This window comes from Pristis pectinata, chromosome 1 (assembly GCF_009764475.1).
Source record: "Pristis pectinata isolate sPriPec2 chromosome 1, sPriPec2.1.pri, whole genome shotgun sequence".
Lineage (NCBI taxonomy): Eukaryota > Metazoa > Chordata > Chondrichthyes > Rhinopristiformes > Pristidae > Pristis > Pristis pectinata.
This window is the reverse complement of record NC_067405.1, coordinates 147,457,130-147,471,019: the sequence shown is the minus strand read 5'-3', so window position 1 is coordinate 147,471,019 and position 13,890 is coordinate 147,457,130. Positions and strand designations below refer to the sequence as shown.

General features: G+C 49.5%; 1 protein-coding gene across 1 annotated transcript in view; it reads right to left on the bottom strand.

Moving 5' to 3' along the window:
* The window catches only part of LOC127572702 (coiled-coil domain-containing protein 170-like), a 71,709-nt gene extending 57,845 nt beyond the window's left edge, over positions 1-13,864 (bottom strand). Inside the window, exons 1-4 of the mRNA XM_052020264.1 lie at positions 13,817-13,864; positions 13,188-13,310; positions 9,552-9,808; positions 8,884-9,028 (exon numbers count right to left, since the gene is read on the bottom strand). Coding sequence (XP_051876224.1) covers positions 8,884-9,028; positions 9,552-9,808; positions 13,188-13,310; positions 13,817-13,864 — 573 coding nt within the window. The remainder of the gene's footprint in view (positions 1-8,883; positions 9,029-9,551; positions 9,809-13,187; positions 13,311-13,816) is intronic.
* Positions 13,865-13,890: the final 26 nt, after the last annotated feature.

Below are 13,890 nucleotides of genomic sequence, written 5' to 3'. Positions count from 1 at the left end.
GGGCATAAGTAAAATGGATGGTCACAGTTTTTTTCCAAGGGCAGGGGAGTCCAAAATTAGAGGGCATAGGTTTAAGGTGAGAGGGGAAAGATTTAAAAGGGATGTAAGGAGCTGCCAGAGGAAGTGGGTACAATTACAGTGTTTAAGACATTTGGACAGGTTCATGGATGGGAAAGGTTTAGAGGGATATTGGCCAGACACAGGCAGTTGGGACTAGCTCAGATAGACACCTTGGTCGGCATGGATGAGTTGGGCCAAAGGGCCTGTGTCCGTGCTGTACAACTCTATGACTCAATGAGGCAGGCTGCTTTGTCCTGGATATCATCGGGCTTCTTCAGAGTTGGCATTGCACTCAACCAGGCAAGCGGAGAGCATTCTTTCACACTCCTGACTTGGCAATACAGTTGTTCCAGCATTGTCTCAGTCTCTGATTCCACTTAGCAGTGGAGAGACATGTGCCAACACCTCAGGCGTGGATGTTGACATTCCTGATCTGCCAAGATGAATGGATGGAAATGTATTCATCACAATCCCTGACCTCGATGCTTGGATTCCAGAAATCCAACCATGTCTTGCGAAATCCAATGCCTCCTGAGCCAATTCACCACAAAGTAAACAGCCCTACCAGTAATGTGAATGGGTCGCAGATAGATGGGAAGATGGGAATGTACGGTCCTGGAACAGGTTGGTGGCATCCACCACAGAGAGAAAGTCGCCTTCTCCACGAGATATTATCTCCAGTCAAGGACAGATGTATCAATGGAACAATTTGAGCAGAAGGCAGTATCTCTTGGAGACAAGGACTTCCTCTCCGAGGAGACAGACATTATCTTCTGCTCAAGTTGTTCCGCTGATGCGTCTGTCCTTGACCAAAACTGCTGGCACAAAGTAATTGTTCTGTATGTCTGTCATTATCTTATTTTCATTTACATCACCGCAGGGTGATGATGTACAGGATATACAGTAGTGTTCTGGACTAGCAGCTGGAGTTGTGGACCATTGAACTAGAAACAAGTTCAAATCCCAGGACAGCAGCTGAGGAATTTAAATCCAAGTAATTAAATAAATCTGGAATTAAAAGTAGTCACAGTAACCATGAAACTACCACATTATCTTAAAAACACATCTGTTTCTCTGATGTCTTTCAGGGGAGGAAGTCTGTCTTCATTACCCGGTCTGACCTACATGAAAGTTCCAACCCACCAAGTGCCTCTGTGCTTCAGGGACACAAGGGATGGACAATACATGCAGGCATAACTAGCAATATCCACACCCTGTGCATGAGAAAGCGAAGAACTGTCTGCTTCTGTGAGGCACATCGCCTCTGAGCAACACACAAGATGCTGGAGGAACTCAGCGGGTCGGGCAGCATCTGTGGAGGGAAATGGACAGTCCACGTTTCGGGTCGGGACCCTTCATCTGGACCCAGCGTTTGCAGTCTCTTGTGTCTCCATCTAGATTCTGGGCACCTCTTGAAATAATTGTGAACATGTGTTGTGATGACTTTGACAGCCCTCGGTTTCTCCGTCCTCCCTTTCTGCCACTTTAGCTGTGCCTCTAGTCACCGGTATCAGTTTTTGCTTTATTTTGCTCATTTTCTTCTAGTTTCTTCTTTCTTCAAAGAGTCCTAGAATCATTCAGCCTGGAAACAGGCCATTTGGCCCAACTGGTCCATGTCAACTGTTGGGCACCCATCCGTATTATCAAGTTCATGCAGTTATAGAACATGGGAAAAGACCCTTCGGCCCAACTGGTCCATGCCAACCAAGATGCCCCATCCAAGCTAGACCCATTTGCCAGCATTTGGCCCGTATTCCTCTAAACCTTTCCCATCCATGTACCTGTTCAACTGTCTTTTAAAAGTTGTTTCTGTACCTGCCTCAACCACTTCCTCTGGCAGCTCATTCCACACAGATACCACCCACTGTGTAAAAAAAGTTGCCTCTCAAGTTCCTCTTAAATCTTTCCCCTCTCACCTTAAACCTATGCCCTCTGGTTCTTGATTCCCCAACCCTGGGAAACAGACTGAGTGCATTCACGCTGTCTAATGCCCCTCATGATTTTATACACCTCCATAAGATAAATTATTCCCATTTCCCATCTTTATTAATAATTACTAAATATATTTATAATTACTTAATACCAACATGATGATGGTATCATTACCATATTATTAATATCAATTTAAATGTTTAATACTCTTTATTAAACGTATTAGTCCCATCTTCCAACACTTGGCCCACAGCCTTCTATGCCTGGGCGATGGAGGGTGGCTAATGAAAGTCTAGATACCTCTTAAGTGCTGTCAGTGACTCTGCTTCCACCACTCTCTCAGGCAGTGTGTTGCAGGTACTCACCGCTCTCTGGGTGAGAAAGGATCCCCACAGGTTCCCCCTATATCTCATACCCCTCACCCTATATCTATATATGAGGGCAGCACAGTAGTGTAGCGGTTAGTGTAACGCTTTACAGCGCCAGCAACCCGGGTTGTCTGTAAGGAGTTTGTACATTCTCCCCGTGCCTGCGTGGGTTTCCTCCGGGTGCTCCGGTTTCCTCCCACATTCCAAAGACATACGGGTTAGGAAGTTGTGGGCGTGCTATGTTGGCGCCAGAAGCGTGGCGACACTTGCGGGCTGCCCCCCAGCACATTCTCAGTAATGCAAAAAGATGCATTTCACTGTGTGTTTCCATGTACATGTGACTGATAAATAAATACCTTATATCTTATCTGCCTCTGATCTGGGGAAACGTTTCCTGCAGTCTCCCCTATCTGTACCCCTCATAATGTTATATACCTCACTCATGTCCCCACTTAACCTCCTCCGCTCCAGGGAGAACAGACTCAGCCTCTCCTCGTAACTCTTCAGCCAGACACGGTTGTCTCTATTTGGTGAATGGATCTCCTTCACTTGATGGAGATGAACTGCCTCTACATCTTTCTTCAACATCTCCAACTGCTCAGCTGTGGATTCCGCCGGAACCAGATTTGCCTCAGTTACTATGGGCAGTCCTTGCCCTGGGCCAAGCCGAGAGGCTCAGCGGGGATTACATGCCCAACTTTACATTGATATAATGCACAGGCATACAGAGTCATACAACACAGAAATGGACCTTTGATCACACCACGTCAATGTCCACCTTTTGCCCATTTAGATTAATCCCATTTGCCCATCTACACATCTCATTTGCCTGTTTAGGTACGTATCTTCCATGCCTTGCCTACTTAAGTGTCTGCCTAAATGCCTCTTAGACATGGTGATTGTACTTGATTCAACCACATCCCCTGCAGCGAGTTCCAGATATCAACCCCTCTCTGTGCAAAAAAACTTTCCCCTCAGATCCCCTCAGAATTCCTCCCTTTCACCTGAAACCTATGCCCTCTCGGCGAAGATCTCGTGATGAAGAACTTCTGATGAAGTGTCTTGGACCTGAAAAAAATCAATTCTTGTTTCTCTTTCCATAGATGCTGCCTGACCTGCTGAGCATTTCCAGCATTTTCTGCTTTCGTTAATTCCCTACCTATCATTGAGTCACAGACAAATTTAGTGACCATATCTTCCACACTTTCATCCAGTAAAAGTTAAGGCCCCAGCAGCAAGGTACCAAAAATCACCCATTCATACCTTCCCTGTGCTTCCTGTCAGCCAGCCAATCTTTTACCCACACCAGTGTGTGACCTCCAACACCAACGATCCACAAGAACCTTTGATGCAGCACCTTAGCAAACTGAAATTGCTATTGTGGGCAGGCATGGTAGTGTGGCGGTTAGCGTAACACTATTACAACGCCAGCGACCCGGGTTCAATTCCGGCCGCTGTCTGTAAGGAGTTTGTACGTTCTCCCCGTGTCTGCGTGGGTTTCCTCCGGGTGCTCTGGTTTCCACCCACATTCCAAAGACGTACGGGTTAGGAAGTTGTGGGCATGCTATGTTGGCACCGGAAGCGTGGCGACACTTGCGGGCTGCCCCCCAAAACATTCTCAGTAATGCAAAAAATGCATTTCACTGTGTGTTTCGATGTACATGTGACTAATAAAGAAATCTTAAATTTACCTCTTAAAGATAAATATGCAACAAAACATTCAGGAGGAAGGCAGTTTTGAGAATAAAGAATTAGTTAGGGGGGCTGTGAGGAACAGGGAATAAAATCAGTACAGATGGAGCAAGAGACAATGAGGGGAGATCTTACAGAGGTACACAAAATTATGAGGGGTATAGATAGGGTGACTGCATGCAGACTTTTTCCCTCAGGTTGGGTAAGACAAGAACTAGAGGTCGTAGGTTTAGGGTGGAAGGTGAAATACTTAAGGGGAATCTGAGGGGGAGCTACTTCACTCAGAGGGTGGTGCAAGTGTGGAACGAGCTGCCAGCGGAAGTGGTGGATGTGGGTTGCATTGTAACATTTAAGAGAGGTTTGGATAGGTACATGGATGGGAGGGATTTGGAGGGATGTGGTCTGGGTGCAGGTAGGTGGGACTAGGCAGAAGATCAGGTCGGCATGGACTAGATGGGCCGAAGGGCCTGTTTCTGTGCTGTAGTGCTCTGTGACTCTAAATGTGAGGTACATCATTTTGGAACATCAAATACCAGCAGGATTTATGAAGTAAATGGCATGGTCCTCAGGAACACTGATGTACAGAGGGACGTTGGGGTGCAAGTCCATCGCTCCCTGAAAGTGACAACATGTGGAAAGAGTAGTGAGAAAGGAATTTGGTGTGCCTGCATTCAAGGGCTGAGGCATTGAGTGTAAGATTTAGTATGAGAGAATTCATGCGGAGCAAATTCAGAAGTCAGAAGTGCAAAGGGACACGGGAGTCCTCGTGCAGGATTCCCTAAAGATTAGTTTGTAGGTCGAGTCAGTAGTAAGGAAGGCAAATGCAATGCTAGCATTCATTTCAGAGCAGTGATAGGTGGACAAAAGAGGGGAGGTGGGGTGGGCACAGGGTGGTGATAGGTAGATGCAGGTAAGGGGGGTGTTTGTGGGGAAGTGTGACCTCCTTTACATTGGTGAGACCAAACGCAGACTAGGTGACCGTTTCACAGAACACCTGCGCTCTGTCTGTAACCGCGATCTGCATCTCCCTGTTGCCGGTCACTTCAACTCCCCCTCACACACTGTCACTGATATGTCAGTCCTCCGCATCTCATTTTCCGTCTTGGAACCTTGCAGCCTAACAGCATGAACATTGAACTCTCCCACTTTAGGTAATTCTACACCCCCCTCCCCACACCCCACCCCCCCACCACGCTTCTTCTCTTCTTCCCTTCCCTAGCCTTTTTTACCTCTCTCCCCTTCCCTTTGACCCATCCTCCGGTGGATCTGCTCTCCCCTCCTCCCCCACACCTGCCCGTCACTATCTCTTACCTGCATCTACCTGTCACCACCCTGTGCCCACCCCGCCTCCCCTCTTCTGTCCACCTATCACTGCTCTGTTTTTCCCTCCTATATATCGGGCTTCCCCTTTTCCTATCTTCAGTCCTGAAGAAGGGTCCTGACCTGAAACGTTGACCGCCTGCTTTTCTCCACAGATGCCGCCTGGCCTGCTGAGTTCCTCCAGCATCATCGTGTTTTTCATCACAGAAACCAGTCTCCCCTCCACGGACTCTGTCTACACTTCTTGCTGCCTCGGTAAAGCAGCCAACATAATCAAAGACCCCACCCACACCAGACATTCTCACATCTCCCCCTCCCATCGGGCAGAAGATACAAAAGCCTGAAAGCACGTACCACCAGGCTCAAGGACAGCTTCTATCCCACTGTGATAAGACTATTGAACGGTCCCCAGTACGATAAGATGGACTCTTGACTTTACAATCTACCTCGTTATGACCTTGCACCTTATTGTCTGCCTGCACTGCGCTTTCTCTGTAGCTGTAACACTTTATTCTGCATTCTGTTATTGTTTTCCTTTGTATTACCTCAATGCACTGATGTAATGGATTGATCTATATGAACAGTATGCAAGACAAGTTTTTCACTGCACCTTGGTACATGTGACAATAAACCAATTCCAATTCCAATATTGTCTCCTGTGTGTCCAATGTGTCTCCTTCTCTTTCCTGACCAGAGCCTCAATATCCCTCGTCAACCAAGGGTCCCTAATCCTTCTCGCCTTGCCCTTCACTCTAACAGGAAGATGCTGGCCCTGAACTTTTCTTATCTCTCTTTAAAAAGCCTCCCACTGGCCAGACATCCCATTACTTCCAACCAGCCTATGCCAATCAACCTTCGCAAGTTAATCGGGTTATTTTGGCAGACTCTCCGCCTGTCACAAGTGGGTTGTCGCAGGGATCGATCCAGGGTTCCCAGCGATTCACAATTTGTACTAATGATCGGGGTGAAATGACAGTGTACTGTCTCCAGGTTTGGTGGGGAGCTGGCGCTGGGTGGGGGAGCGAGCTGTGGGGAGGGAGCAGAGTCCATACAGGAAGGCGGAGGGGTTACCGAATACAGGAGTTGGAACGTCATGTTACAGCTGTACAGGATGTTGGTAAGGCCACACTTGGAGTACTGTGTGTAGTTCTGGTCACCCTGCTAGAGGAAGGGTGTCGTTAAACCAGAGAGGGTGCAGAAAAGATCCACGAGGATGTTACCAGGACTGGAGGGCTTGAGTTATAAGCAGAGACTGGATAGGCTGGGGTGTAGGAGGCTGAGGAGTGACCTTCTAGAGGCATATAACATCCTGAGGAGCATAGTTAACGTGAATAGCCAAAGTTTTTTCCACAGGGTAAGGAAGTCCAAAATTTATGTTTAAAGTGAGGGGGAAAGATTTAAAGAGGACCTAAGGGGTACGCTTCTCCACACAGAGGGTGGTGGGTCTGTGGAACGAGCTGCCAGAGGAAGTTGTAGAGGCGGGTGCAATTAAAAGACATTTGGACAGGTACACGGATAGGAAAGGTTTAGAGGGATATGGGCCAAACAGAGGCAAATGGGACTGGCTTAGTTAGGCAACTTGGTGAGCACAGATGAGTGGGGCTGAATAACTCTGTGACTATGATGGAGTGTCAGGAGGGATCATAGGAAAAGCATAACTATGAGGAACTGATAAATGAGAAACAATTGAAGATGAGGTTGTGCGTGCCGGAGAACTTACAGCTGTGGAAGAGTTGGAGAGCATGTGATGTGTCACGGACGTAGGTGGGAAGGGATTGGACCGGGGGGACAGGATAGTGTCCAGGTACGAGGATACCAGCTCCGTGGGGCAAGAGAACTGATAAATGTTGTTCTTCGGAGGGATCTGGGAATGCTGGTTCACCAGACACAGAAACTAAACAACAAATAATTAGGAAAGTAAAATGTATTGGTCTTTATTGCTCGGAAATGTATGCAGAGTGGAGAAATATTGCGACAGTGTCCAGTGATATCTCAGCAGGAGTAATAACTGGAGTTTTGGTCTTTTTCCCTCGAGAAGAATATACCAGCTTTGGAGTCAGTGCTGTGTGGATTAGTCACACGGATTGCTGGCTTGTCCTGTCAGGAGAGATTGAGGAAGTGCCTGTGCTCACTGGAAGTTAGGAAACTGAGAGGTGACCTCGCTGAGATATGAAGGGCTCTTAGAGGGATTGACGGAAGATGTGGAGAGGCTGTTTGCTCAGGCGAGACTGCCTGGAACCAGGGCACAGTCTCAGGACAAAGGGTCAGCCGTTTGGAAAGTGAGGAGATATTTCTTCACTCAGAGACCGGAAATCTCCCTCGGAGGTGCAGAGGCTCAGCTGCTGACAGTATGCAAGGCTGGGATCAACAGATATTTTGAATAGAACATACAACAGTACAGCACAGGAACAGGCCCTTCAGCCCACCTTGTCTGTGCTGACCATGATGCCAAATTAAACTAATCCCTTCTGCCTGCACATGATCTGTGTCCCTCGATTCCCTGCATATTCATGTGTCCAACAGCCTCTTAAACACCACTACCCTATCTGCTTCCATTACTACCCCCACAGTGTGTTCCAGGCACCCACCACTCTCTGTGTAAAAATAACTTATCCCACACATCTCCCTTAAACTTTCCCCCCTCACCTAAAAGCTATGTCCTTTAGCTATACTCCAGGAAAAACACTCTGGCTGTCTACCCTATCTGTGCCTCTCATAATTTTATAAACCTCTATCAGGTCTCCCCTCAGCCTCCACCGTTAGCTCATGCCCTCTAATCCAGGCAGCATCCTAATGAACCTCTTCTGCGCCCTCTCCAAAGCCTCCATATCCTTCCTGTAATGGGGCGACCAGAACTGCACACAACGCTCCAAATGTGGCTGAACCAAAGTTTTATACAGCGGCAATGTGACTTCCTGACTCTTTTACTCACTGCCCCACAGTAGTGTAACAGTTAGCGTAACGCTTTACAGCGCCAGCGACCCAGGTTCAATTCCGGCCGCTGTCTGTAAGGAGCTTGTACGTTCTCCCCGTGTCTGCGTGGGTTTCCTCCGGGTGCTCCGGTTTCCTCCCACATTCCAAAGACGTACGGGTTAGGAAGTTGTGGGCATGCTATGTTGGCACCGGAAGCGTGGCGACACTTGCGGGCTGCCCCCAGAACACTTTACGCAAAAGATGCATCTCACTGTGTGTTTCGATGTACATGTGACTAATAAAGAAATCTCATCTTGTCTTATCAATGCCAGGGGAATCCGAGAATCTGGGCTGGAGTGGGAGAGTAGGGCTGAAACACAGGCCCAGCCATGACATTGTTGAATGGCAGAGAAGACACAAGGGCCCATGGAATGTTCCTGCTTCTAATGTGTCCTAGTTCTCCGTGTGTCTGTATAAGCAATGACCCACACACACCCACCTATCATGTTGCCCATCTTCTCTGGTGCCCAAAGTAATGGGCTGGAGGAGATAAGTGTCATGGTCCCGTCTGAGGGTCAGGGTCAGGCTCAGTACTCACCCTGTTGGTCAGGTAGTCGAGTGGGTCCCGTTGCCCATCAGGATCCACTTTTAGCCCCCGCGCAAGTGTCTCGATGCAGCTGGTCAGTCTCCTCTCCGCACCGACTGCTCTCTGCTCACTCTGCTCCCTCTCCCGCAGGTGCAGCCTGCATGGGGAATCAGCAACGGAATCGAGGGGACGTAGGGATTGGATCCCAGACTGACCCATCTTCTCCGACCCCCTCCAATCTGCGGGCCCTCCCCAGGTAACCCCCTTCCTTCCCCTGTGCCCTTTCCCTCCCCCACTGCTCAATTCCGTGTATCGCTGCCTTCATATGCCAGTGAGGGTCAGCACCCTGGGGTGGGGAGGGACCCGTCCCCCAGTGAGGGTCAGCACCCTGGGGTGGGGAGGGACCCGTCCCCCAGTGAGGGTCAGCCCCTGGGGTGGGGAGGGACATCCCCCAGTGAGGGTCAGCCCCTGGGGTGGGGAGGAACATCCCCCAGTGAGGGTCAGCACCCTGGGGTGGGGAGGGACCCATCCCCCAGTGAGGGTCAGCCCCCTGGGGTGGGGAGGGACCCGTCCCCCAGTGAGGGTCAGCACCCTGGGGTGGGGAGGGACCCATCCCCCAGTGAGGGTCAGCCCCTGGGGTGGGTCAGCCCCTGGGGTGGGGAGGGGTGATAAAGGCATACCTGAGCCGTTCCTCCAGTTCTGACACCCGGTCCCTCAGCTCCTGGTTCTCCCCCTGCAGAGAGTGGATGCTGCAGTTGGCCTGGGTCTTAATGCTGGCCACAGACTCTGAGGGTTCCTGCCTCTGCCTCACGCGATCCTTGAGGGTCCGCAGCAGTGCAGCCTGTCGGGCGTCGTTCTCCTTGTAGGTCTCCAGCTCACCTCTGAGGTGCCGCAATGCGGCCTGGTTGCTTTTCAGCTGCTCTCGGAGGTCTCTGACCTGGACCCACAGCAAACTGGAGTCAACACCTCGACAGCCAATTGCCAAGAGACATGCGTCATACCCACGGCTACACCTCCCACTCACAACTTCAACCCAAGATACTAATGTCAAGAGGCAGTACATGCTTCAGGTCAAGGCCCTTAACGGTGTTGAAGAGCAGAGAGACCTTGGGGTGCAAGTCCATGGCTCATTGAAAGTGGCTACACAGGTAGACAGGGTGGTAAAGAAGGCTTACGGAATGCTTGCTTTCATTAATCGGGGTATTGAGTACAGGAGTCAAGAAGTTATGATGCATCTCGATAGAACTCTGGTTAGGCCACATTTAGAGTATTGCGTGCAATTCTGGTCACCTCACTATAGGAAGGACGTTGAGGCTTTAGAGAGGGTGCAGAGGACGTTTAATAGGATGCTGCCTGGATTAGAGGGCATGTGCTATCAGGAGAGGCTGGACAAACTTGGGCTCTTTTCCCTGGAGCAGCAGAGGCTGAGGGGTGATCTGTTGGAAGTGTATAAAATTATGAGGGGCATAGATAGGGTGGACAAGCAATATCTTTTTCCCATTATTGAGCGATCCAATACCAGAGGGCATGCACTTAAGGTGAGAGGGGGTAGGTTCAGTGCAGATGTGAGGGGTACATTTTTTTACTGAGAGAGCGGTGGATGCCTGGAATGCGTTGCCTGATAGGGTGGTGGAGGCAAACTCATTGGGGGCTTTTAAGAGGGGCTTGGATGGGCACATGAATGAGAGGAAGATGGAGGGATATGGACATTCTGTAGGCAGGAGGGATTAGCTACATCGGCTCAACATTGTGGGCTGAAGGGCCTGTTCTATGCTGTACTGTTCTATGTTCTACTTCACAGGAAGGTCGTTGGGTTGAGAGGCAGCGGGAGTTTGCAATACTTCTCTGCAAACAGTCGTCAGCTACTGGGTGAGAGCTGAAAAGCTTCCTTACTGAAAGCATGAGAGCTCATGGGGCAAAGTCTGACAAATGGAGGTGTTCACAGATCAGCCACGATCTTGTTGCTGTTCATCGATTTTCAGGATCTGCGTATCGCTGGCAGGGCCAGCATTTATTGCCTGTCCCTAATTGCCCTTGAGAAGGCGGGGGAGGCAGTGGGGGTGGTGAGCCACCTCCTTGAACTGCTGCAGTCCTCCTGGGGAAGGTGCTCTCACAGTGCTGTTGGAGAGGGATTTCCAGGACTTAGACCCAACGATAACGAAGGAATGACGCTATTGTTCCCAGTCGGGACGGAGCACGACTTTGAGGAGAACCTGCAGGGGATGGTGCTCCTGGGCAGCTGCTGCCCTTTTCCTCGGGGGTGGTAGTGGCAGCGGGTCTGGCAGACCAGAGGACAATTGTGGGTGGGGAGTCACGCAGAGGCCGGACCAGCCAGGGACAGTGGATTTCCTCTCCTGATGGACACAAGTGAAGCAGATGGGGTTTTGGCACAATCAGCAGTTAAACATTCACCATCATGGACAGAAGGATCAGAACATAGAACGTAAACGGTACAGCACAGGAACAGGCCCTTCAGCCCACATTATCTGTGCTGACCATGATATCAAGATTTCTTTTGAGGATTTATTTAGATAAGCAATTGATTGGTTTATTGTTGTTACATGTACTGAGGTGCAGTGAAAATCTTGTTTTGCATGCCATCCAGACAGACCAATTCATTACACAGTGCATTGAGGTAGTACAAGGGAAAACAATAACAGAATGCAGAATAAAGTGTTACAGTTACAGAGAAAGTGCAGTGCAGGCAGACAATAAGGTGCAAGGCCATAACGAGGTAGATTGGGAGGTCAAGAGTCCATCATCGTACTGGGAGACCATTCAATAGTCTTATAACAGTGGGATAGAAGCTGTCCTTGAGCCTGGCGGTACGTGCTTTCAGGGTTTTGTATCTTCTGCCCGATGGGAGAGGGGAGAAGAGAGAATATCTGGTGTAGGTGGGGTCTTTGATTATGTTGGCTGCTTTACCAAGGCAGCGAGAAGTGTAGACAGAGTCCATGGAGGGGAGGCTGGTTTCCGTGATGTGCTGGGCTGTGTCCACAACTCTCTGCAGTTTCTCGCGGTCTCGGGCAGAGCAGTTGCCGTACCAAGCCGTGATGCATCCAGATAGGATGCTTTCTGTGGTGCATCGGTAAAAATTGGCAAGGGTCAAAGGGGACATGGTGAATTTCTTTAGCCTCCTGAGGAAGTCGAGACGCTGGTGAGCTTTGAAGGTTCCCCACCGCTGTGGTGGGATTGGGACTTGCATCTCATCCATAATCACTGCACACGCCTGATTGGTAGCCCAACACCAGAACCAGCTCCCACATCTCCACTGTACCCATTCTGTGGGTACAGTGGTCCCCTTCCCTTAGTTCCTCAGCTGCTGCTCAACATTTTACATGAGGCGCATATCACCCTGGGGAAGGGAGAGGAGGGACCCATCCCCCAGTGAGAGTCAGCCCTCTGGGGTGGGGAGGGACCATTGCCCTGGGAGTGTGTGATGGATGAGTGTAGGAGTTCCATTATCTCTGAAAGTAGTCCTGCCTACAAAGCTGAAGTCACAGCAGTTGGTGACAGAGGCAATAAGCCGGTGTTGAAGGAATGCAGAGATCTCAGGAGCTGCAAGACTGGTGGATGTTACAGAGACGAAAGATGATGTGACTGCAGGGGATTGGGATGGGTCAGCTTGGCAAATGGTATTCAGCTGGGAGAAGTGTGGATAATGCACGGGGAGGGCATACAAGGTGAGGGAATCCAGGATAAACAGTGTAGGGGGACAGAGGGATCTTGGAGAGCATGTGCACAGGACAGTGGACAGTGGTTAAGAAGGCACACAGTTCATAGTTCAATGGATTAGAGGAAAGTTGAGGGAAAAGCTTTCCACAATGAATGGCGGAACTCACTGCAAAAGGCTGGTGGAGACAGAAACCCCCATCACGTCTAAATAGTACCAGGCGTGAGCCACAGGGCTCCAGACTGAGAGCAGAAGTGGGCATTAACTACAAGGGGTCTGGGAAGAGAGGAAAAGCGGTACTGAGGCCAAGATTGGATCAGCCATGATCTTATTACATGGGGGGGGGGGATGGTGAAGGGGCCGAGTGGTCTATTCCTGCTCCTGTTTCTTGTATTCTAACCTAAGTGGTTCTATTTGTGGAATGGCATGGATGTAATGGGCTGAATGGCCTCCCAAACTTTAATATCCAACGCTGGATTGGAAGGCAATGGAGGGAGAGGGGTGGTGGTGGTGAAGGTTATCTGCAGGACTGTTCACCAATGGCAATGAACGTGCTTCGTTTCCCAAACATTGATAGTTTTCAACCTGGTGTAAAATCCACTAAGAAGGTACAACACGTTCCAAATTAAAAGGCGTTTGGTACCTCAGTCTCCGAACCCTCATACTGGTGCATGTACTTCGAGTGTGTTCCATCCCCTAGCGCCGTGTAATGAGGCAGCAGGTCCCGAGAGAAAGAAGCATTCCTCAGCGGAGAAGCCAAGGTAACCTGGAGAAGATGGAGCTGTGGTCAATAGTTGGTCAAGCAGCAGTGACTTCCTCGCTCACCGGAGCGAGACAGGACACCTGACGGAGTAGTGCTGCAACGACAACCTCTCGCTCAACGTCAGCAAAACTAAAGAGCGGACTGTTGACTTCAGGAAGGGGAAGGAGGGCGAACATGCACCAGTCTACATTGGGGAATCGGCTCAACGATTCAGGAACAGCTTCTTCCTCTCCGCCGTCAGATTTCTGAATGGTCCATGAACCCATGAACACTACCTCGTTATTTCTCTTTTGCACTATTTATTTAGTTTTGTAACTTATAATAATTTTTATGTCCCTGCACTGTACTGCTGCCGCAAAACAACACATTTCACAACATATGTCAGTGATAGTAAACCTGATTCTGATTCTGAATTAATTCCCCATGCTACTGAATTCTCCATAAAGAAAAATAGTTTCCTCACTTTCGGTTTTAGGGGGAAAATTTGCAATAATTGTTATGAAGGTTACTTCTGCCCAGCCGAGACTGCTAAAATGTTCTCCTGTTTTACTGACCATCTTCCCTGTGAAAGAGAAGAGATTTG